Source organism: Colobus angolensis, unplaced genomic scaffold (assembly GCF_000951035.1).
Source record: "Colobus angolensis palliatus isolate OR3802 unplaced genomic scaffold, Cang.pa_1.0 Scaffold14, whole genome shotgun sequence".
Taxonomy (NCBI): Eukaryota; Metazoa; Chordata; class Mammalia; order Primates; family Cercopithecidae; genus Colobus; species Colobus angolensis.
In genome coordinates, this window is record NW_012114488.1 from 13,508,267 (window position 1) to 13,532,907 (window position 24,641).

The following is a 24,641-nucleotide window of genomic DNA, read 5'->3' on the forward strand; positions in this document are numbered from 1 at the left end:
TTCTGTCTTCTCTCATTTTAAATTCATTTATATATATACTTTTTGAGACAGGGTCTCACTCTGTGACCCAGGTTGGAGTGCAGTGCCCAATCATAGCTCACAGTAACACTGAACCCCTGGGCTCATGCGATCCTCCCACTTCAGCCTCCCACTGTAGTAGTTGGGACTACAGGCAGCATCACCACATCTGGCTAATTCATTTTTTAATTCTCAGTTTGCCAAATATTTATCAATGTTATTAGTAATTTCAAGGAACCAACCAACATTTGGTTTTTGGTTCCTTTAATTGTATGGTTGTTTTCTGTATGTATTTTAATTTATTTTTGCTTTTATTTTTTGTAGGTACATAGTAGGTGCATATATTTATGGGTTACAATATGTACTTTGTTACAGACCTGCAATGTGTAATAATCACATCAGGGTAAATGAGGTATTCATCACTTCCAGCATTTATTCTTTGCATTACTAATAATCCAATTATGCTCTTTTAGTTATTTATAAATGAATGATTAAATCGTTTTCAACTATAGTCACCCTGTTTTGCTAGCAAATACTAGGCTGTACTATTTCTAACCATTCTTTGTACCTTCTAACCATCCCCACTTACTCCCCTCCCATCTGGTAACCATCCTTCTACTCTCTATCTCCATGAGTTAAATTGTTTTACTTTTAAGCACCCCAAAATAAGTAAGAACATGTGAAGTTTGTCTTTTTGCACCTGGCTTATTTCACTTTACATAATAACCTCCAGTTTCATCTATGTTGTTGCAAATGACAGGATCTCATTCTTTTTTATGACTAAGTAGCACTCCATTGTGTATATGCATCATATTTTTCTTACCCATTCATCTGTTGATGGACACGTAGGTTGCTTCCAAGTCCTCGTTATTGTGAATAGTGCTGCAATAAACATGGGAGTGCAGATATTTCTCTGATATACTGATTTCCTTTCTTTTGAGTATATACCTAGGAGCAGGCTTGCTGGATTGCATGGTAGCTCTCTTCTAGTTTTTTTGAGGAACCTCCAAATTGTCTTCCATAGTGGTTGTACTAACGTACATTCTCACCAACAGCACATGAGGGTTGCCTTTACCTCACCAACATTTGTTATTGCCCCTGTTTTGGAAAAAAGCCATTTCAACTGCGATAAGATATCTCATTGTAGTTTTGATTTGCATTTATCTAATGATCAGTTATGTAGAGCACCTTTTCATATGCCTATTCGCCATTTGTATGTCTTCTTTTGAGAAATGTCTAGTCAGATCTTTTGCTAATTTTAAAATTGGATTATTAGATTCTTTTCATATACAGTTGTTTGAGCTCCTTACATATTCTAGCTGTTAATCCCTTGTCAGATGGATAGTGTGCAATTATTTTCTCCCATTCTGTGGGATGTCTCTTCACTTTGTTGATTGTTTCCTTTCTATGCAAAAGGTTTATCACTTGATGCGATCCCATTTGTCCATTTTTGCTTTGGTTGCCTGTGCTTGTAGGGTATTGTTCAAGAAATTTTTGCCCAGACCAATGTTCTGGAGATTTTCCCCAATGTTTTCTTGTAGTGGTTTCATAGTTTGAGGTCTTAGATTTAAGTTTTTAATCTATTTTGATTTGATTTTTGTATATGGTGAGAAACGGGGGTCTAGTTTCACTCTTGTGCATATGGATATTCAGGTTTCCCAGCATCATTTATTGAAGAGATTTTCTTTTCCTAGTGTATGTTCTTGGCACCTTTGTAAAAAAATAAGTTCACTGTAGACGTATGGACTTATTTCTGGCTTCTCTCTTCTCTATTCTATTCCACTGGTCTGTGCTTCTGTTTTTTATGCCATACAGCATGATGTATGGTTACTGTAGTACAATTTGAAGTCAGATAATGTGATTCCTCCAGCTTTATTCTTTTTGATTAGGATAGCTTTGGCAGTTCTGTGTCTTTTGTGGTTCCATATAAAATTAAAAAATTTTTTTCTATTTCTGTGAAGAATGTCATCGGCATTTTTATAAAGATTGCATTGAATCTGTAGATCGCTTTGGCTAGTATGGACATTTTAACAACATCGATTTTTCCAATTCATGAACATAAAATATCTTTCCATTTTTTGGTGTCCTCTTCAATTTCTTGTATCAATGTTTTTAGTTTTTATTGTAGAGATCTTTCACTTCTTTGGTTAAGTTAATTCTTAGGTACTTAGTTTTATCTGTGGCTATTGTAAATGGGACTTCTTTGTAAAATTTTTCAGTTTGTTCACTGTTGGCATATAGAAATGCTAATGATTTTTGTTTGTTGATTTCGTATCCTGCTACTTTGCTGAATTTGTTTATCAGGTCTGGTAGTTTTTTGGTGGAGTCTAGGTTTTTCAAAATATAAGATGATATCATCTGCAAACAAGGATAATTTGACTTCTTCTTTTCCCATTTGGATCCCCGTTATCTCTTTCTCTTGTCTGATTGCCCTACTTAAGACTTCCAGTACTACATTAAATAACAGTGGTGAAAGTGGGTACTCTGTCTTGTTTCTGATCTTAGGAGGAAAGGCTTTCAGTATTTCTCCATTCAGTGTGATACTAGCCGTGAGTCTGTCATACATGGCTTTTATTATGTTGAGGTATATTCCTTTGATAGCCAGTTTTTTGAGGGGTTTTCATCATGAAGGGATGTTAAACATTTGTTTTTATTTTTCAGCACAAATTGAAAGGATCATATGCTTTTTGTCCTTCATTCATATGTTGATGATGTTGACATGTTGTATAACATTGATTGCTTTGCATATATTGTAACATCCTTGCATCCCTGGGATAAATCTCACTTGGTCATTTTGAATGATCTTTTTAATGTGTTGTTGAATTCAGTTAGCTAGTATTTTGTTAAGGATTTTCCATCAATATTTGTTAGTGATATTAGCCTGGGTTTTCTTTCTTTTTGTGTGTGTCTTTGTCTGGTTCTAGTATCAGGATAATACTGGCCTTGCAGAATGAGCTTGGAAGCATTCTCTTCTCCCCTATCTTTTTGGGAATAGTTTGAATAGGACTGGTATTAGTTCTTCTTTAAGTGTCTAGTAGAATTCCGGAGTGAAGCCATTGAGTCCTGGGATTTTCTTTGCTGGGAGACTTTTTATTATGCTTTGTCTATGTTACTTGATATTGGTCTATTTGGGTTTTGGATTTCTTAATGGCTCAACCTAGGTAGGTTTTTATGTGTTTACGAATTTATCAATTTCTTCTAGGTTTTCCAATTTATTGGCATATAGTTGCTTATAGTACTCACTAATGATCCTTTTGAATTTCAGAGGTATCAGTTGTAATGTTTCCTTTTTTATCTCTGATTTTATTTATTTGGGTCTTTCTTTTTTTCTAACTTAGATCTGGTCTTTATTATTTCTTTTCTCCTGTTAATTTTGGGTTTGGTTTACTCTTACTTTTCTAGTTCTTTAAGATGCATTGTTAAGTTATTTAACTGAAGCTTTTCTTCTTTGATGTAGCCACTTAACAGCTATACATTTCCCTCTTAGTCATGTTTTTGCTGTATCTCATAGGTTCTGGTATGTTGTGTATCCATTATCATTTGTCTCAAGAAAATGTTCAATTTCCTTCTTAATTTCTTTAGTGATCCATAGGTCATTCAGGAGCATATTGTTTAATTTCCATGCATTTGTATAATTTCCAAAGTTCTTTTTATTGATTTCTAGTTTTAGTCCGTTGTAGTTCAAGAAGATGCTTGATATTATTTGAATTTTTTTGAATGTTTTAAGAGTTGTTTTGTGACCTAACATATGGTCTATCCTTGAGAATGATTCATATGCTGAGGAAAAGAATGTATACTCTGAAGCCATTGGATGAAATGCTCTGTAAATATCTACTAGATTCAGTTGGTCTATAGTAAAGATTAAGTCAATGTTTCTTTGTTGATTTTCTGTCTGGAAGATCTGTCCAATGCAGAAAGTGGGGTGTTGAAGTGTCCATATTGTACTGTAGTCTGTCTCTCTCTTTAGCTCTAATAACATTTGCTTCACATATCTGGGTGCTCCAGTGTAATGCTTAAATATTTACAATTGTTATATCCTCTTGCTGAATTGACCCCTTTATCATTATACAGTTACCTTCTTTGTCTCTTCTTACAGTTTATAACTTGAAATCTATTTTGTCCGATATAGGTATAGCAACTTCTACTCTTTTATGGTTTCCATTGGCATGGAATACCTTTTTCCGTTTCTTTATTTTCAGTCTATGTGTGTCTTCATAGGTGAAGTGTGTTTTCTGTAGGCAACAGATCATTGGGTCTTGTGGGTTTCTTTTTGTTTGTTTGTTTTTTAATCCGTCCAGCCACTCTGTGTCTTTTTTTTTTCTGAGACGGAGTCTTCGCTCTGTTGCCCAGGCTAGAATGCAGTGGCATGATTTCGGCTCATTGCAAGCTCTACCTCCTGGGTTCATGCTATTCTCCTGCCTCAGCCTCCCAAATAGCTGGGACTACAGGCGCCCACGACCACACCCGGCTAATTTTTTTGCTGAAGTACTCTCTCTATCATTTCTTGTAGTACAGGTCTGGTGTTGATGAAATCCCTCAACTTCTGTTTTTCTGGGAAAATCTTTATTTCTCACTCATGTTTGAAGGATAATTTTGCTAGATATATTCCAGGTTAAAAGTTTTTCCTTCAACACTGTAAGTATGTCATGGCTTGTAAGATTTCTACTGAATAATCTACCACCAGATGTATTAGGGCTCCATTGAATGTTATTTGTTTATTTTCTCTTGCTGCTTGTAGGATCCTTTCTTTATGCTTAACCTTTGGGAGTTTAATTATTAAATGTCTTGAGGTAGTCTTCTTTGGCTTAAATCTGATTGGTGTTTTATAACCTTCTTGTACTTGGATATTAATATCTTTCTCTAGATTTGGGGAGTTCTCTGTTATTATCCCTTTGCATAAACTTTCTACCCCATCTCTTTCTCTACCTTCTTTTTAAGGCCAATAACTCTTAGATTTTCTCCTTTGGGGCTATTTTCTAGATCCTGTAAGTGTGCTTCATTATTTTACATTCTCTTTTCTTTTGTCTCTTCTGACTATGTATTTTCCAGTATCTTGTCTTCAAGCTCACTAATTCTTTCTTTGACATGATCAATTCTGATATTAAAAGATTCTGAAGCATTCTTCAATATGTCATTGCATTTTTCAACTCCAAAAATTCTGCTTGGTTCTTTTTATTTTGATCTCTTTGTTAAATTTATCTAATAGAATCCTAAATTTCTTCTCCGTGTCATCTTGAATATCTTTGAATTTCCTCAACACAGCTATTTTGAATTCCTTGTCTGAAAAATCACATATCTCTATTTCTGCAGGATTGGTACCTGGTATCTAACTTAGGGTTTTTTGTTTTGTTTTGTTTTTTGTTTTGGTGAACTCATGTTTTCCTGGATGGTCTTGATCCTTGATGTGTGGGCATTGAAAAGTTCGGTATTGTGGTCTTCACAGTCTGGGCTTATTTGTACCTATCCTGCTTTGGAAGGCTTTTCAGATATTTGAAAAGACTTGGGTATTGTTGTCTAAGCTGTATCTGCATTGGGGGTACTGCAAGCCCAGTAATGCTGAGATTCTTGCAGACTTATAGAGGTACTGCCTTGTTGGTCAATTAGTGAGACTGATTCCAGGCTATGCTCTTAGCCAGTATATTACCTGCTGATCTATAAGCAGGAAAAAGAAAGTCTGAAATGCTAGCAAAGGGAAAATTTACTTTTACTGAATAAGTCAAACAATAGTAAGTCAGGAAGCCAAAAAGAAACTGCTAGATACCCCCCACGCCAAAGAAAAGCCCTACAAATCTATAATAAATATTCACAGAGAGATAAGAGAATAAACATAAAAGAATCAAATAGTATAAAAAAGGAACTGTCAGAGGAAAGGAAAGTTAAAATAACTAAAGTGAAATATTCACAATTTTGGAAGATAGAGTCCAGGACATTTCCCAGGAAATAGAACTAAGAGACAGAGTAAGAAAATATGAACAGAAAGACAAAGAACTAAGAGAATCCACTGGGAGGCATTGTAGATGACTGGCTGGAATTACATCAGAACACCAAGAGAAGACAGAGAGAAGATACTATTAAAGAAGTAACACATAAAACATTTTTAGTGCAGAAAGACAAGGTCTCTAAATTGAAATTTCCTAGGAAAATTGATTAAAAAATAAACTCATCAAAGTATATCCACATAAAATTTCATATCACCAGACATAAAGATTCAAAAATGTTCAGAGATTGGAGACCAATAGGTCACAGACAAATGACTAAAAATTCAGATGCATCAAGATTTTCAAAGCAACACAAGACTCTGGAGGCGATGGAGACATGACCTCCCTGTTATGAATGAAAAGTGTTTTCAACAAAGCAAACTCATAATCAAGTTTGATGATAGAATTTTCAGATATGCAAGAACTAAAAAATATACCTTTCATATGCTTCCAGGAAATTACTAGAAGATGTGCACTGTAACAATGATGAGGAAAACAAGACAAAGAGCTAAGGAAAGAGGTTGAACTTAAAAGGGGAGTAACAGGAAGTGTCAGGTCAAGACAACATGTGGTCCAGACTGGAGCAGATGGATGGATGGAGGGTGGAGAAGTGAATGTCTCCAGAAAGGGAAATAAAATTAATTTCTGATGAAATCAGATAAATCTGGGTTATCTAATGTTCTGAACATTTGGAAAATAATATTCTTTTGATAGACTTTGTAATACTTGAAGAAAATTAGGAAGTATATAAAAATCAAGCATGCAAAATGAGAGGCAATTATCAATGCTGAGAAAAACAAGTTGTATAAGAAAAGTAATCATAGCAGATGTGGGACTTGCAGTGAACAGTATTTATGTGATCATAAATCGGGGGGAAGAAGGTATGTTTGTGGAGGGGAGTTAAATTCTAATCAATATGAGGTGACTGGCAGTCCCTGCTAAGACCAGTCTTTCAAAGGAGTTTCCAAATCAAGACTTTTTCCCTGTGACTAGTGAATTATTTCTCCCAATCCTTTGTGGAAACAACAGATTATTTGATTTTCCTTTTGTCCTCTTGTATTTTTATTATTTTTAAAGTTACCTTGGCTGTCTTTAAAAAAAAAGATTGCCTTACTGAAAGTGTTTTTTCTTTCACTTATACCTCATATGACATACCATCTATTTTAATCCATTAATGGTTACACTTAAGGCCTAAAATCTTAAAGTTGTGTTTCTCTAACCATGCACATTATGAACAATGCAACATCACCTGATCCCACATACAAGGGAGAAAATTATCGTTCATCTCTTCCCCTCCCACCCATGTCCCACACCTGGCTCTCCTGTCCAGGACTCTTTGGTAGGGCCTGGGGCATCCAAGCATCCTCTGTGCCCTGGCAGGCCTTGCCTCAGCCCAGTGCATCAGCATCGACCACGGGCTCGTTAGAAATGCAGCATCTCAGGTCCGTTCGCATCCACTGATCTGGAGCCTGCATTTTACAAGGTCCGCAGATGCACACTGAAGGCTTGGAAGCAGTGCTTTAGAGGGCAGGCTGTTCACTTGGGGTTGGTAAAGACCCTAGATCTTAAAGTCAAAGGTCAGGCAGTGGAGGAAGGACAGGCCTTTTTAGCTCTCAGTCAAGAAGTCTACCTTCCTTCCAGGGGTGAAAACGATGAGTAGCAGTGGCTGATTCTTTCTCAAATGTGATGTCATAGTTTGCAGTACACAGAGGGCCATGACTATTAAATTTTTATTGTGAATATTTTAATCATTATAAATTGATCCTCTTTATACACTTGAAAACTCTTTACATTGAATTTGACTTTTCTAAAATTAAAATCACTACTGCTTTCTTTTTTATTTATTCCAATATATCTTTGAACATATTTAAGTATTATTTTGTGTTTTAGAGCGTTTACGTACAGATTTTGTTTTTTCAGTTTTAAAGATAATTTTCGTAGCTGATCTATTATTGGATGTTACATTCTTCATCCTATTTTGTGCTTTTGGTTCTTAGCCCTTCCTTGCTGTCTACTCAGCTTCTGTCCTTTTGATAGACAGGCTCTGTTTAATCTACCTCTATCTTCTGCATTGACTTTGAGGGTTTAGACTCCAGTTTTCCTGGAATTTTAAAGAGTCATTACTGCAAAATTATGACTCAACACTTCATGTGGCTTTGAAACTCTTTTCCATCCACTATTTAGACATAGCTCTAGGTTTAGAGCTGACTGCTTTTCACACTACACTGTCCTCACTTGGGGACTGTCACTGTGCTTTACTTGCTGTGAGCTGGAGCACATCCCCAGTCACCTTCTGGGTGAAGGACAGAGGGGTACTGCCGTCATTGCGTCCATAGTGTTTTTATTCACATGACCTGGATAAAATCATGCCCAAGATGTTTCTCCCCCAATTCTCTAAAAAGTGCTCTGTTGTCTGGAATTTACTCTTGCAAAAAATCTTAACCTCAGTTAGTATTATTTCTTGGTGTACAGCTTTTTCCCCTTTCCAGACGTTTGAAGGATTTTTCTTTATGTTATAATTTAAACTTTTTGGCAAATTGTGCGTCCACCTGAGTCTGTTTTCACTGATGCTCTTTAGATTGCCACGAGTATTTTCTGCTCGCATAATGAGAGATAATTTTCCCTCCCAGAACATCCTTTGAGTCACCTCTGCCATTATGGTTGCTATTGCTGTTGCTCTGATAGTTCCTCTTGGGAACACATAACTTTTAACTCTTTTGCGTCCTATGTCCTCCAGTTTAATATCTTTTCTGGCCTTATTTTTATACACTTGTCTTTTCTGAGAGAGCTCCTTGAGGTTGCATTTTTAATTGATCTTGTGCAGTTGATTATTCTCTATACTTCTATGAAGATTTTAGTTCTACTACAGCATTTTCAGTTTGCCTTGTCCTGTTCAAAATGGACCTCTATTTATTTGAGTCTAATCTCCTCTTCTGGATTTCTGCTTCTGTTTCTCAGAGGCCATGTCTTCCTGAATCCTGAGGATGTCGAACAAGTTTCTACAAGTTTCTTCTGGTTCTTATGCCAAATGCTGTTGAGGTATTCTTTTCCTCTGATTGTGCACAATACTTGCTTCCCTGTGTGTAGAGATTTTTCCCATGGCCCCCTGTGGCTGCAGTGTTGATAATGTTCTTGCTTTTATTGAGGAGAGAGATTCTCAGACAGAGTTTGCCGGTTGCTCTTGGCCCCTCTCTGCCCTCTTGACCACTATTTTGGAAGAATCCCCTTCTGAATTTCATATGTGGAGATTCCAGACACTGCCTCCTGGTATTGCTCTGAGGGATGGAGAAGGATTTATCTTTTCCTCACTGGAAGGGGTAAATGTGAATCTGCAATCCCCGATCCAGACAAGTAAGAGGGCTGCTGTTTTCTCATCCTCTCCTACTTGGTTTTGCTGCTGCTCCCAGCACTCAATGCTCCATCATCAACCCTGAGTACTTTATGTCAGTATGATTTTGGAGTTTCTGACCCCAACTAACTCAAGATGGAAATCAGAAAGGTGGGAGGGAAAAGGGAGCAGCAGTAGTTGTACCAGAAAACAACATCAGTGAAACAGGTGTCTGAGACCCACCGTGTGAATTATTCCAGAACTTGGGGGTTTGAACCAACCAGCAATAGGAGAAAAAAATGGTGAATTCTTGTTTGTTATCATATTAGAAAGCCCAGAGCCACTAAATGTATCAATTTCTCCTTCCAGTATTATCAGCCTTCTAATTTGTTGAAATCAACCCAGGTTCCAGAAATACAAGGGCGGCTAATTCTAGCTCACTGCCTCACAGTGAGATAATACATTTTGCTTTGTTTTCACAGATATTAGTTAGAATTAAAGAAAAAAGAAAAAAAAAAAACTTCTAGTCTGCTTGCTGGTAATGGTGAGGTTAATTTTTGCCCCTGGATAGAGTCAAAATTATACTGGGTATGGTGTGAAGATAAAATACACAGAGATGTTATATGTTATGTCAGTTATGTACATGCAACCCATTTCTAGATCCACTAGCCTGCTTCTGGAATTCCCCCTGAAAGATTTTCTTTATGCACATATTATTTTTCACACTGTGCTGGAACTGTGCATGACTTTACATAAGAAATCAGCATTTCTTCCTGAGAGAAGTCTGGCTTTTAGTGACTAAACAGATTGAGAAGGAAGGAGCAGTCAGACTCAGGATCAGTATCGCATAGCAGAAGCGCTGAAAGCCACAGAGTGGCATCAACCAAGATAAATTGTCATTGCTTCCGGAACACTAAATCATCAAATTCATATCTAGTTAATTTTCCCTGACAAATCATGTTTACTGAGTTCTTGATAATGTTTTCACTTATCAGCAGATGACCTCTAGGATGTGTGTACTGTAAATTTAGTCACCTCACTTTTCTCTTAACTCATTTATGTATCTTCAAAATACAGATCAAACAAGGTTGAAAATCACTTCACTTTGGCCTGCAAAACTCCAGTGTGGTATGCTTTAATTGCAGACAGCATGATCAAAATATTACTCAGCAATTCCTTTTCTGCCGGTCAGTGTCTTCCAGTGGGCTCTGAGGGAGAGACCCCTGAGAAGGCAGTGATCCCAACATGAAGCATTGATTAAATAAAGAAAAAAAAAAAAGGAATATATGTCTGAATATTGTTGCTATTCTGCCAGAGGAAAAGAACACACAGTTCCTGCGGAGAATATTCTGGGCCTTTCTTGTTTATCAGAGAAAACTACATACCATCCTTTAGAAATGTAGCAGTTCAAGTAGAATTTAATGTACTCAAAAATGTGACCCACCTGAGAGAAGAAACTACTTTTGGAAAAGGTTTTAATGTGGCTCAGGACACTACACCCTCCCTGACAGCCTTTAAAGAGCCTCCCTTCCTGCAGCTGAGGATGAGGGAAGCAAGCTGATATTTAATAGGTTCCTTTTCAGGGTCTCTTTTCTCTCCGTGTTACTTTCACATCAGGTAGCACCGTCCTTTGGTTTGGTTTCACTCTGTCTGTCTTGGTGGAAATGTGGTGTGGTCAGTTACAGATCTCTACGGAGACCTCAAAGATCTGAGGGAGAATTTCAGAGTTGATTGATGCAAGCAGTAAGAGCAGAACTGTGGAAATCTAGCATTTTGATCATGATACATTCGAATGAATGGCAGGTGACCATGGATAAGATTAAATAATCCAGACTCTGGGATATGACCTTATGTTGAGCTAGTTTGTTCTTGTTCTGATGAAACCATGTGGGAAGAGCTCACCTGAGCCGGGGGGGGGTGGGGTTCCCCAACCTAGAAGGCTAGCTAAGTGTCCTGTCAATCATTTTGGGAAGCTGTCCATCCTGGAGTGGAAGATGAGGTGGAACTTGGGGTGAGGGGAGCAGGGGCCCCTCATCTCTTGAAGCCATGGGCAGTTGGGCCTGGATCCAGGGGGTAAAAGTGCCTGGAGCAGCTCTGACTGAGAAAAAGGTAGGGTCTCCCTCATCTGCAGAATGAGTGTTCAGAGAAGGCACTTATTTTCTGATTTTAATTAGTAGTAGCAATAGCAGCAGTAGCAATGCGGGACAGATGGGCAATTCTGGGGTTGGGGAGGGGGTGTGCTGGTGGGGGTTAGAGGGGTCAGGCCTGCCACCTTGACTTGAGGAGAGGCCATCCTCTTCCTGAGCCTGTATCAGTGGATGCCAGGCATGCCCATCAGGGTAGCTCTCTTGGCAGTAAGGTAAGAATGGACAGAGAGTGTTCTGGAGCCCCGGAAGGCTGTCTCCTGGGACAACCTCAGGTGCTTTAGACAACTAGTCCAAGGGGCCATGCAACTATGTGAGTAAGGTGCATGCAGAAAGGAAGGATAGTCTCATTTCACAGACAGACAAAGCCAATCACAGGGCTACCACAGAGTCACCACCTTACCTGTTGTAGATTAAAAGTTTCAGGTATTTAAAAACATGCTTCTTTTCACCTATGCAGCTGGGCTTCCCTTCCTTAAAATTATGAATCCGACTACCTCAAATGTACTCAACATAACTGTGTTTATAATTTAAAAGTTACAGATGCCACTTAGAAAAAAAAGACTTGGAAGTTAGCAGCAGCGGGTAAAGACCTCTGGATGCATAAGTTAATGCTTATGTCCTTACTACGAGACATTGTAAATTAGCACAAGCCCCATGGAATTTGGTTTATGTATGTGTCTAAGCCATAGTGAAATATTGATGATGGGATATATTTTTGGAGATTTGGGTTGTTTGGCCTCCTAAGTCAATTTATGAAAATTCCTGCAAAATCTGGGGACCACCTCAGTCTGTTGTGTTTTATTGCTTAATTAGCAAGTTGTCAAAAAGCAACACTGTATAAACTGAGTGATGCTTTTTCACCTGTTCACTTACTTTTTATCGGGATAATGAGCTGTGGAAGGACAGGGAGGATCTTGTTCCCACCGTGTTCCAGCATGTCATGGATTCCTTGCCGAGCAAAAAATTCATAGGGAAATGTCATTTCACAAAGCCCATCAAAAAACAGAGGCAGATAATGATGGTAATCCAGCTTCTCAATTTCTACCTGAAAGTAGAGAGAGAAGAAACGCCATGTGAAAACAGCATTCCAGCAGAGCAAGGCAGACGAGCTGTGTAGCTGTCACCCACTCCTGAGGGGCACGCTCTTAGAACTTCAGGGAGACTTTCTTAACCCAGCCACCGAAAGACCTGAAGTATGTCATGGTGTCCTGAATCAATTAGCAATGAGGTTAAAGTCATGGACCTTTAGATCTTAACAGTCAAATCTCCCATCCACATATAATACATATTGAGAGCATATTAACAATTTGCTGCCTTTTTGTTAATTTGTTAGCATTTGGCTTAAGAATGATATTGAACAGGATTCAAGAAGCCTCTAGAATGTTTGCTGAAAAGATCCACATAAACATAAAATTAAAGAAATAAAAACAGCTGAAAAGATTGGTGCCCAAGGTTCTAAGAAGAAAGCTACAGAAGTGCATGTGCATACGTTCCTGGGATGCATGCCTTCTTTGGGGCAAACAGGAGAGTGAGAGGTCAAGCCTGATAACTGGCTTGTTCACTGGAGCCTGGATGACAAGTAGAACATTCAGGCCATCAGGAAGAAATGGAGAGGACAAAGAGTGAGCTGAACCGGGGACCACTGTCACCTCAAAGTCAAAATGTCCCAATCTCCCTTCGTCTGCTTCTTCTGGAAGCAGAGACAAATCTCTTTCCCACATCTCCATCCATCACCCTCAGAGCCCCTCCATGTTCCACTGTCTGGACCTTGGCAATAGCATCCAGCAGCACCAGGGAATGGCAACTAAAATTCTGGGGCTGAGAAAAGAGATTGTGAGTTGGGAATCATCTACCTGTAGAAGATTCGGTCTTGCTCGAGCCCTCCACTGTCTAGGGTACCTGTGGCCTGAGCTACTGCCAGCAAGGTGTTAGAGCTGAAGGTGAGAGTGTACATGGAAAGGAGCCAACAGACTCAGACTGCAGGTGTAACACATGTACACAGAGCAAGGGATGGGGCCTTCCCAGCAAGAGGTGGTAATTTCCTTGGTTTTCAAATCCTTATGAATGCACCCAGCTTCTAGTCACCACCTTTTAATCAAGTGAGGAGCCTATCGAGACCTTTGAGAAACTCCCTTTTACATTAGTAAGAGATTAACAATTTTTTTCATTGATAAATTGCATATATATGTAGAGACAAATTATACATATATTTATTCCCTATATATATTCCATACATTATATATATATATATAAATATGTATTTATAGCATAAAAAGAGATATTCCGATTTTGTAACCAAAAATGGTAATACCACTTAGCAGGAGATTTTTGTACCTTCCAGCTCTCTCTCAGCATTCTCGAGTTTCACACCACATGCCTGCCTACCCCTGGATGTGGGTAACTGGTAATGAACTCATCATGTTCCTGAGTGTTTACTGTGGGTTGGGGTGAATCAAATTTCCTACAGGTCCCCAAGCAGGAAGGGCAAGGAAGTAAGCAGGCAAGAGGCGATGTCCACATCCTCTGTTGGAACTGGAGCATAGAAAAAAGTCCCTAATGTAGGTTTACACAGACATCAGTTTTACTTTATTTTCCTTTTATATTTATAAAATTCACTTTATTCAGCATACGTTTATGGAATATATATTTTTCTCAGAGATTTATGTGCATTTGGAAATGTTTTAAAACATTATTTTGTACAATTTGAGATAATTATTTTTTTCTTAGGTCCTAAAGGCCCAACGTTGTTATGGATAATTTTACCTTGTATACTGATTTCATAATAAAAAATGTCATCTATATTTTTAAAACATTTTGGTATGTTTTGCTAATTCTTTTAGTTTATTGTCACACTTTTACAAGTGTTTCTTGTAAGTACAAAATTAAAGTTTGTATTTTACTATGGCTTAAGATGGTTGTATTTTTATACATTAAGTCATTTACATTTATGGCCTCATTTAACTTCTGTCATCTTATTTTTTGGTCTCCAGTTGTTGTTTTTTATTTACTTTTTTCTGTGTATTTTGTAGTTGTGTTATATACACTATTTTCTATTTACTTTTCTGTAATGACTATAAAGCTAAAACATCCTGTTCAAACATTTTGTTGCAGCTATCTTAAACATTTCCAAACTTATATTTATCTTAGCGAGAGATAAATAAAGTTAAAAGTCTTCTACTAAGACTGTTGACATGTCTATTTTTCCTTGGAATTCTATTTTCTCTTTATATGTTTTGGGGCAACAATACTAATATCAACAACAGTGACAATAATAACACCAATGTTTGTGATGCCAGGCACTGTTGTGAACAGTGTGTTAGTTCACTTGATCCTCAAGCAACTGGAAGACATAGGCATTATTAATATCCTAATTTTCAATATGAACAAACTGAAACAGAGAGAGATTAAATAATTTGCCTAAGGTCTACAGCTAGTCAGTGCTGGAGTTAGGTTTCAAGCCCAAGCAGTCCAGCTATATGACATGGCACTGCCTGTCAGGCTTTGCTGTTTGGCACATTGAGGTTCAGCATTATTATAGCCTCCTGGTGAACTGTTCAATTTACCCTTATGTCCTTATCCTCTTTATCATTATTGATGCAGTTTGTCTGAGTCTAATATAATATTATTATTGCTATAACTGGTTTATTTATCACATCTTTTCTATCCTTTTGCTGTCTTCATTCCTCTGACATTAGATTTTAAGTGCCTCTCTAAAGTAACTTACAGATTTGTTTTTCCCACTTTTCACTTATAATGTGCCTTCAAACAACAAATACTGAGTACCTGCATAATTCCTCTTCTCAAAATTTTGAAAAACAAAAGTTATGAGAAAAGAGAAAAAAGAAGAAGCAATTGAAAGACAAAAGTCAAATGAAAGATTGAATGAGAGAAACTGGGAAAGAAAAAATAATTATCTCTACATCTTCATATCCTCCAATATCACTGACCACAGCAATTCTTTCCTACAAAAAAATTATCTTCTCATTAGTTCTTTCTTTTTTAACTGTTTTTGTTTGTTTGTTTGTTTGTTTTGTGATGGAGTTTTGCTCTTGCTGCCCAGGCTAGAATGCAATGGTGCGATCTCGGCTCACTGCAACCTCCGCCTACCAGTTCAAGCGATTCTCCTGCCTCAGCCTCCCGAGTAGCTGGGATTATAGGCATGTGCCACCATACCCAGTTAATTTTGTATTTTTTTGAGTTTTTTTTTTTTTTTTTTTTTTTTATTAGAGGTCACCTGGCCTTAGGTGATCCACCCACCTCGGCCTCCCAAAGTGATGGGATTACAGGCATGAGCCACCACGCCCAGCCTTCATTAGTTCTTTTTATGACCTGTTTGCACATTATTTGGAAATATCTGTTGTCATTGCAAATATGTTGCCTTAATATTAGAACAACAGGTGGGGATCCACCACCTCATCTCACTGCCACCAGAGTCACAGATACGGCTTTTGCTCGACTGACTCTGGAACTGTGTGAGGAGCTGCTGGATTCTACAGTGCTCAATAGGCAGCTCTCATCTGACGGACAAAGAGCTGCAGGGCTTGTGGATGGCAGTTCCAAGGTGAACGTACATAATCCTCCTTGGAAGGCTGCCACTCTGATTGATGAAGAGTCAAGGAAATTCTTTTTCTTTTGAGCTGTTTATAGCTTAGAGGTTGGATAAAGTACAATTTTGTGAGCAAAATTTACCCTTCTCTCTACCTGAGTTACCCTAAATTTAGAAACCATTTATGAGTATTTTTATCTGATAACAATAGAGTTATTTGCATAAGTTCAGTAGGAATCTGTTTTCTTCTCTAACGGCATAATTGGAGACACTGGTTATTTTACCAAGGCATTGACCAGAATGGCATATTTTCAGAATTGACCAGACTGAAGAATGGAGGTTGACTTTATATAGTCTTTCTAGGGAAGACTGGCTGAGTACCTTGTCTAAATGATTCTCTTACAAGGTTCCTGACCTGTGGTAAGTAAAGAATGTCATTTACTAACGGGCCTGGGAACTCTTAAGTTATTTTGGGACCTCAAGAAGAGAGGAATTTGTATAGGTATTATAAGCACAGTCTAATGGTGAATCCTTGGCTTGCCTCCTAGCCTTGAGGCTTTTAAAAAGCAGAATCCACAATTTCTCATAAAAGTTCCAGCAAAGCCAACTTAAAAAGAGCATATGTGGCCCATCACCATTCTTGCCATATTTTATGCAAATAACCAGGCCAAGTATAATGACACCAAAATTTATTGTGAAAATAAATTGGTCCTATTATGATTTATCCTTGGCAGAAATGGGGAAACTAGAGACCAAAAAATTTGGATACTAGCCCTCACCATTGTTTTTGAGTTTTTATAATTTACCTATAATTTAGGCTAAATCCCAAATTATTTTCTGTCTGCAAGTCTAAGGAGGAACCAGGTTTTAATTTTCTTCATGATACTTTTAGTTGGCTCTTTAATGGAATAGGTACTTTTTTGTTGTTGTTCTGGGATACAAATTATCTTTTGACTGTAATCCTTGAGTGCAAATTATTAATGTTATGTATCTCGCGCTGTTTTACTCTTCAGAAAACCAAAGTCGTGGTATTCTGAAGACTAGAGGTGCTTCAACAGCCTGTGAACCTCCCTCATTAGGAATTGCACTAGACCTGATCTATTTTCCATTGCCAAAGCACTGCTGCTAACAGTTGACAATATCAAGCACCCTCTCTAAGGCTCAGGGATGATCATGGAAGAGGAGGGCGTGAGAGATTGTAAGAGCCGCGTTAGAGGGGTGGAGAGTAGAAGCAAAGGAACTCCATCCTGGGTGCTCATCTGCCATGTTGGCTTCTGATTAACCTCAGTTCCGGGAATGCCTCTGAGATTTCCAGTTTATTCCGCCTTGTGTAAGAGCACCTACTTACCATAAATCCCACCATGAGAGCAAATTCCTGGCCATTCTTTCTGAAGTGTATGTACCCCTCCCGGAGAGCACATAAGTCCTGTGTCCCAGGGGAGCAGGGGGGCGGTAATGGTGCAGGATCCACCATCTCATCCCATCACTGCTAGGGACAGAGACATGGCTTCTGTTTATAAGTCCCTATTAAAAGTTTCTTTCTAAGCAACTAGATATGTATGTCTCTTTCTTTAGCCTCTCAGCTTCCTCCAACTTAGGTGTAGGCTGGCACAGACCTGCCCACAATGAAACAATGGCTGAATAATGTTCTATTCAATGCACTTAACCTATTCTGTTTCTCCATTAACTCATTGATGGACATTTGGGTTGCTTCTGCCATTTGGTTATTGTGAATAATGCTGCTATGAATATTACTGGACAAGTTTTTGTTTGAACACCTGGTTTCAATTCCTTTGAATATATACCTAGGAGTTCAAATGCTGTGTTGTAGGTGAGTTGCATGTTTAGTTTTAGAAGAAACTGCCAAACTGCTTTCTAGAATAGCTGTACCATTTTATATTCCCACCAGCGATGTATGAGGGCTCCAATGACTCCACATTGTCACCAACACTTGTTATTTTCTGTAGTTTTGATGATGGCCATGCTAATGTTTGTGAAATGGTATTTCATGTGGTTGAAATTTTCGTTTTCCTAATGGGTAGGATGTGGAGCATCTGATACATGACACAACATGAATGAATCTTAAAAACATTTTCCTAAGCAAAGGAGGCCAGTCACAAAAGACCATATACTGTACGATCCCATTTCTATGAAATGTTCGGAATAGACAAATCCAACAGACAGAAAGTGGCTGCTTAAGAGCTGAGGGAAAGGATGCTGGGAAGTGACTGCTTATTGGGCATGGGGTTTCCATGTGGGGTGATTAAAACGTTCTGGAACTAGATGGTGGTTGTGGTCACACATTATGAGTGTACTTAATGCCACTGAAGTGGACACTTACAAATGGTGAAATTAGTAAGTTTTATGTGTATTTTACAATGACAAAAATGCCAAAGAAAAAATAAAACAATTAAAAAACAAACAACAACAAAATAATAGAACAACTTGCCATTATATTTTGAGACACATACTTTTTTAACACGGTAGATACAGTACTACTTGCTACAGGATGATTTTTTTGTTTGTAAATTCCTTTTACATATCTTCCAGGGGTCCTTTTTATTATGATAATTTTGTTTTCAATTGATGAATTTGACCCAGGCTTTGGTAATCCCTCATATATTATGGTTATCATCAGGCACTTGTTTGCATGTATGTGTGCACGTGTGTATATATGAGTGCATGTGTGTGCATGTATGTATATGTGTGTGTGTGCATGTGTGTGCATGTATGTATGCGTGTGCGTGTGTATGTGCATGTGTGTGCATGTGTGTGCATGCCTGGATATGTGTGCATGTGTGTGTCTTAATAATATATCTGACTTCTCTTTAAGTACTTTTCCTGAAAAGCCACTGCCACTGCTCCATTTCCGCACTGTCTCCAGTCCCCTCTCCATTTCCATACCGCCCCCAGTCCCCTCTCCCATTTCCACACTGTCCCCAGTCACCTCTCCATTTCCACACTGTCCCCAGTCCCCCTCCATTTCCACACTGTCCCCAGTCACCTCTCCATTTCCACATTGTCCCCAGTCACCTCTCCATTTCCACACTGTCCCCAGTCCCCTCTCCATTTCCACACTGTCCCCAGTCCCCTCTCCATGTTCACACCGTCCCGTCCCCAGTCCCCACTCCATTTCCACACCATCGCCAGTCCCCTCTCCATTTCCACGCCGTCCCCAGTGCCGTCTCCACTTCCATGCCGTCCCCAGTCCCCGCTCCATTTCCACACTGTCCCCAGTCCCCGCTCCATTTCCACATTATTCTTCACAGTAAAGTTTTTAAAGAGAATTCTTTATCATCACTGTTCTTGCTTTCTCCTTCCCGTTCCCTCTTTAACCCACTCCTGGACCATTTCACTGAAGTTGCTTTTATCAAGGTCACCAGTGACTTTCTCTGTGTCTAATCCTCGAATCCCCTTTCTGTTCTCAGCACAACACAATTGACCTGGTCAAGCTGTACCCCCAACACTGGGAGGTCACGCTAATTCCCTCCCTCCAGTCCCTGGCCTGGCCTGGCCTGGCCTGACCCTACTGCTTCTGAGACAGCCAGGTGGGAGGCAGTCCTCGGAGAAGCTCCACCCTCTCCATCTGGCCTGCCCACTGGGAGGAGCCACTCAAGTTCACACCATTGGTAGCAGGGAGGAGCCTGGCCCCTCCTCTTTCTGTGTGGAAACTGGGATGCGAATGGCCGGTGGGAAGCGCCCTATCAGGGACTCTGGCTTAGCCAAGAGTCCCTGTTTCCCCCTTTTCTTTCTTTTCCACCCAGCAAAACCCTGTCTTACTCATTCAAATTCAAATTGTCTGTGAGCATAAATTTTCGTGGCCATGGGACGAAAAACCCTGTCTTCAGCCGAACTAAGGAAAAGTCCCGCAGCAGTTCCTCCTTAGAGACTCTTGGAATGCACCTGTCTTAGCCCAGGCTGCCATAACGAAATACCATGGACAAGGTGGCTTGAAAAACGGACATTTATTTTCTCACAGTTCTGGAGGCTGGAAGTTGGAGATCAGGGTGCCAGCATAGTCCGGTTCTGTGGAGGGAGGGATCTCTTTCTAGCTTGTAGACAGTTACCTTCTCAAAATGTCCTCACAGGGCCTTTCCTCTGTGTGCATGCAGAGAGCTCGCTGGTCTGTCTTTCTCTTCTTATAAAGACAATGGTCCTATTGGGTTAAGGCCCCACCGTTATGATCTCACTTAACCTTTATTACCTCCATACAGGCCCCATCCCCAAATACGGTCACATTGGGATTTGCCCTTCAACATAATGAACTGGAGGGGAGCGGTGGGGCACGATTCAGTCCACTGCACACCGTTCTCCTCTCCAGATCTCTCACTGGCAACTCCTTTCATCTCAATTTCAGTTCTGTGAGGCCGTCCTACTATTGTCTATCACCCTGTTTGATTTTTTGTAGCCTCATCATTTATTCATTACAGTTTCTTAAGTTCTTTTTTTTTAGGGAGCTTGTCATTGCCTAGAAGAGTGCTGGTCACACAATAGGTGGGTGTTCAGTAGGCATGCATTGAATTTTAATTCTGACCTTTTGAATCTGCCCTGTGTTAACTTCCTTGAGAGGGCTGCCCTGCTAAGGAACAATGACCAGATGATGAGTGGCTGTGCCTAGGCTAGAGGGAGGGCAGCTGCACCGAGGGTCGGCTGTTTAACACTGACTCTGTAGCGTGAAGGAGTATGTAAGTTTCTATAAATGTATGTATTCTACAACTTTATGTATTCTGTAAATAAAATACTATTTTTCTCTTATTAGCATTGCAGTGATTATTTACCTTTCAGGAATTTTATGACTATTATAACAGACAAGATGGGCTTCCTGATGCTTGTGTTTTCCCTCATTTCACTAGCTAATTTAGGGTTTAATTAGCTCTTCTGAGTTTTTTTGTAGTTTTAAAATTGATATCTAATAGTTGTACATTTAAAAAATTCCTTTTACTTTTAAAACTTTGGCAACATTTCTGTTTTTTACAATATCATCAAACGCAAGCATGTTAAAATCTATCCATATAAATAACAATAAGAGGTTCTTATTTTTTAAAAAAAGATGCTGAGAATAATTTAAGATAAAAAGAATAAAAGATTATTCTTCAAATAAAATTTGAAGAAGAGATAAATGAGGAAATCCCTTATCTATATGTATGTGTGTGTTTATCACACTGTAACTGCTATTCCTAAGAGTTCTTGTCAATTGCTGGCTCCTTTTGTTAATTTGGATTCACAAATAGTCATTTTTAAGGTTATTTGACAACAAACCTTATTTCAGTTAAGGTATTTCAGTAAATTTTTCATTCTTAGGATAACTGGTTTATTTACCATAAAATAGTAGTTTTCTAATTTGGGAATCTTTCTTTAAAGTTTAAGAAATCCAGAATTAAAAGAAAATAGCTTGCAGCTGGACACAGAACAAGGCCTGTTTTAGACATATCAGTTAAAATTATATGTTAATACCTGGATTAATGACTACATTGATATTAGCTCCCAAAACGTGAAGCATTTTTACTCATAAACTATATCTTTAAAATTCACATTTTATAACTTTTTAAAGGTCACATAGTACCTACTATGTGACCTTTAAATCTTACAGTGATCTTTGGTCAGAAGCAACAAAATTCTGACTTGAACTTGCCTGTCAAATATTTATCCCCATAACAAATGTGTAAGGTACTAATGCTATACTGCAACATCAGAAACACAGTGAGCTTGTATTAGTCTGTTTTCACGCTACTGTAAAGAAACACCTGAGGCTGGGTAATTTATAAAGGAAAGAGGTTTAATTGACTCACATTTTTGCATGGCTGGGGAGGCCTCAGAAAACTTATAATCATGGTGGAAGGCGAAGGAGAATTCACTCACTATCAGAAGAACAGCATGGGGGAAACCACTCCCACGATCCAATGACCTCCTATCAGGTTCCTCCCTGGACATGTGGGGATTACAAGTCGAGATGAGATTTGGGTGGGGGCACAAAGCCAAACCATATCAGAGGTTAATGACTTTCATGGAAAATACTCAAATCAGAGACTTGCTCTTATGTTTTCCATATCCTTGCTTCTATTAGCAATTAAAATTTCATTGAAAATATCTGTTCTTATGACTGCTGTTATAATTACCAAGGATCTTGCTCAGAAACACAAATTAATCTGAAAAGTATAATTATCTATTAATATATTATGACCTCCTTTGGACTTACTGTGATGTTTCTAAAATAAAGACTTAACAGTGTTTCTCAACCCTTGAGGCAGCTATTGAGTTATTGCAAGAGGTCTTACAAATTAGATAGGCATTAATCACTGTCTACAGAAAATATATAAAATATATTTTACAAGTAGACGTACTATTATTTTTCAAATGTGTGTGAATGCAGTTGTGATGAATAACTGAAAATACTTTGTTGTCATATTTTTCAATGATACTGAATACACAACTAAAATTATGTAATATAGCACATGAGATTTTTAATGCTAAAATTAAGACTTTTTAACATGAAAAATGCTCTTAAGGGCAAAAATAAAGCAAATTTCAGGCAAGATGGCAGACAAGACTGAAATGGATCCATCAACTGCTACAGACTTAAAAAAAAAAAATATGCCCAGCGCACAGGTGAGCTCAGGAAATCCTCAGATGCTAGAGATAAAGATGAAATCCAGTTGCAGAAGTGAGTTCCAGGTGATGCCAGGAGATCCCAGTAAGTATCAGATTATCCCAACACTGGGAATAAGGTTTTCATGTCTTCAGGAAAACAGAGCATTTGGTGAGGGAAGGGAACTAATCCGAGACTCCTGCATACAACCAGGACACTTGAAGGGCTGCCTCACCCATGAAAAAGAAACTGGAAAATCTCTTCAAATCTGTTTGTGGAAACAGAAAGAGAGCCTGGTGTTTGACAAAGCTCTCGGTGGGACAAACCTCCTCTGAGAAATGGAAACCTAGGAAATAAAAAGCCCAGAAATTAAGGGAAAAAATTAGTCTCAGATGATGAAAAGGAAACCCTTGGGGCCCAGGCAAAAGCAAATACAAAAACATGAATACTCGCATAATCTCATACATGGGATGCCACAGAAAATGCAATCCCTAATACAGATGAGCTCGCAATGAAAAATTATCCACCACTGTGGCAATGCAGTCACCAAAAGGAAGACTTAACAGACCAATGAGCATGGACATGAGCTCTGGAGGTAACAACTGGAAACAGAAGAATAAAATCTCAAGATAAATAATTTAAAAATACTTAACACGGAAAAATATTTCACTTAAAAATGCAACGTTTAGGAAAAAAATACAGTATCAACTTAAAAATTCAGTAGCTAGGTTGAACAATAAATTCACCACAAATGAAAAGAGAATTAGAGATCTGGATCATGGAGCTGGAAGATGAAGGCAGAGGCAGCACAAGGAGATAAAGCAATGGAAAAGATCACAGGGAGTCCCAAGACCCATGATGCTCCCTCGAGTGACTCACAGGAGATCCAGAGGAAAGGACAGATCATGAGGAAAGGCAATATTTGAAGCAATAATGACTGGGAATTTTTTATAATTAAGAAAGATAAAAATATTCAGAGGGAAAATGCAGATTTAGACACTTTTCAGAAACACTATGAAACTCCAAAGTCAAGGAAAAGATTAAAAGCAACTAGAAACAAAAGACAGTTTACAATAAAAGATCCAAATTAGATTGAAATTACATTTCTCATTAATAGAGGTCAGAGTAAAATATGTTCAACATGCTCAAAGAACAAAAATTATTCATCACAATACAACTTAGTAAAATCATCATTCAAAAATAAAGACAAGTCAAATGTATTTGATTAAGACTGAAGGGTATTTTTTTAACCCCTGAATCATCAACTTTACCAAAGGATAAAATTTATTAAAAAGTACGTTGAACACAGGACAAAGAGATGAGATGAAAGAGCTAGTAGTAGATAAATTGTTGAATGAATTAAGACTAAATAAGCAGTGACTATCACAAGTTTTTTAAATCATCAATATGGTGGGTTTACAAAGCAGGGCTAAGATACCAGAAAGGAATAGCAAGGAAGATGAGAGGTAATCTGGGTCAAAGGTAATATCTCTGCCTTGAAAGAGATGAGGATAAAGTTATTGATACCCTTTAGACTTATCAAATAATTAAGCATATTAAAGTTTAAGAATACCTATTCTGAAAACTAAAATGAACTTCCAAGAGAATAGAGAAGAGGGAATGAAAAAAACTGTATCAGCTTTCTCTTGAAGGCGGTTAAACATCCTCCTGTTCCCAGGAAAAAATATGGAGAGAAAAACTTACATAGAATGGATCAAAATATGTAAGTAATAATAAAAAGTGTTTGTGAATTAAATTCTTTCATTAAAAGAGATTATCATAAAAGGGAAAATGTCCTTCACTTCTGAATTAGTTTATAAGGTGCACACTCAAAATATAATGACAATGAAAGGTGGAAAATAAAGGTGAGGTAAAAAAAAAAAAAGTATCTTGTAGGATAAATTCCTGGAAGAGGAACTGTTTTATCAATGGGTATACATATTGGTCATTTTGATACATATTGCCAAGTCGTGCTTCACAGAGATGCTACCAAATTACATTTCTATAAAAAATAAATGACTACCTGTTTTTCTAATGT

The 24,641-nt window shown here is 38.2% G+C and overlaps 1 protein-coding gene across 1 annotated transcript in view; it reads right to left on the minus strand.

The window, feature by feature from the left end:
• PACRG (PARK2 co-regulated) overlaps positions 1-24,641 on the minus strand; it is a 579,784-nt gene that overhangs the window by 236,384 nt on the left and 318,759 nt on the right. Inside the window, exon 3 of the mRNA XM_011934982.1 lies at positions 12,345-12,516. Within this exon, the coding sequence (XP_011790372.1) occupies positions 12,345-12,516 (172 nt within the window). The remainder of the gene's footprint in view (positions 1-12,344; positions 12,517-24,641) is intronic.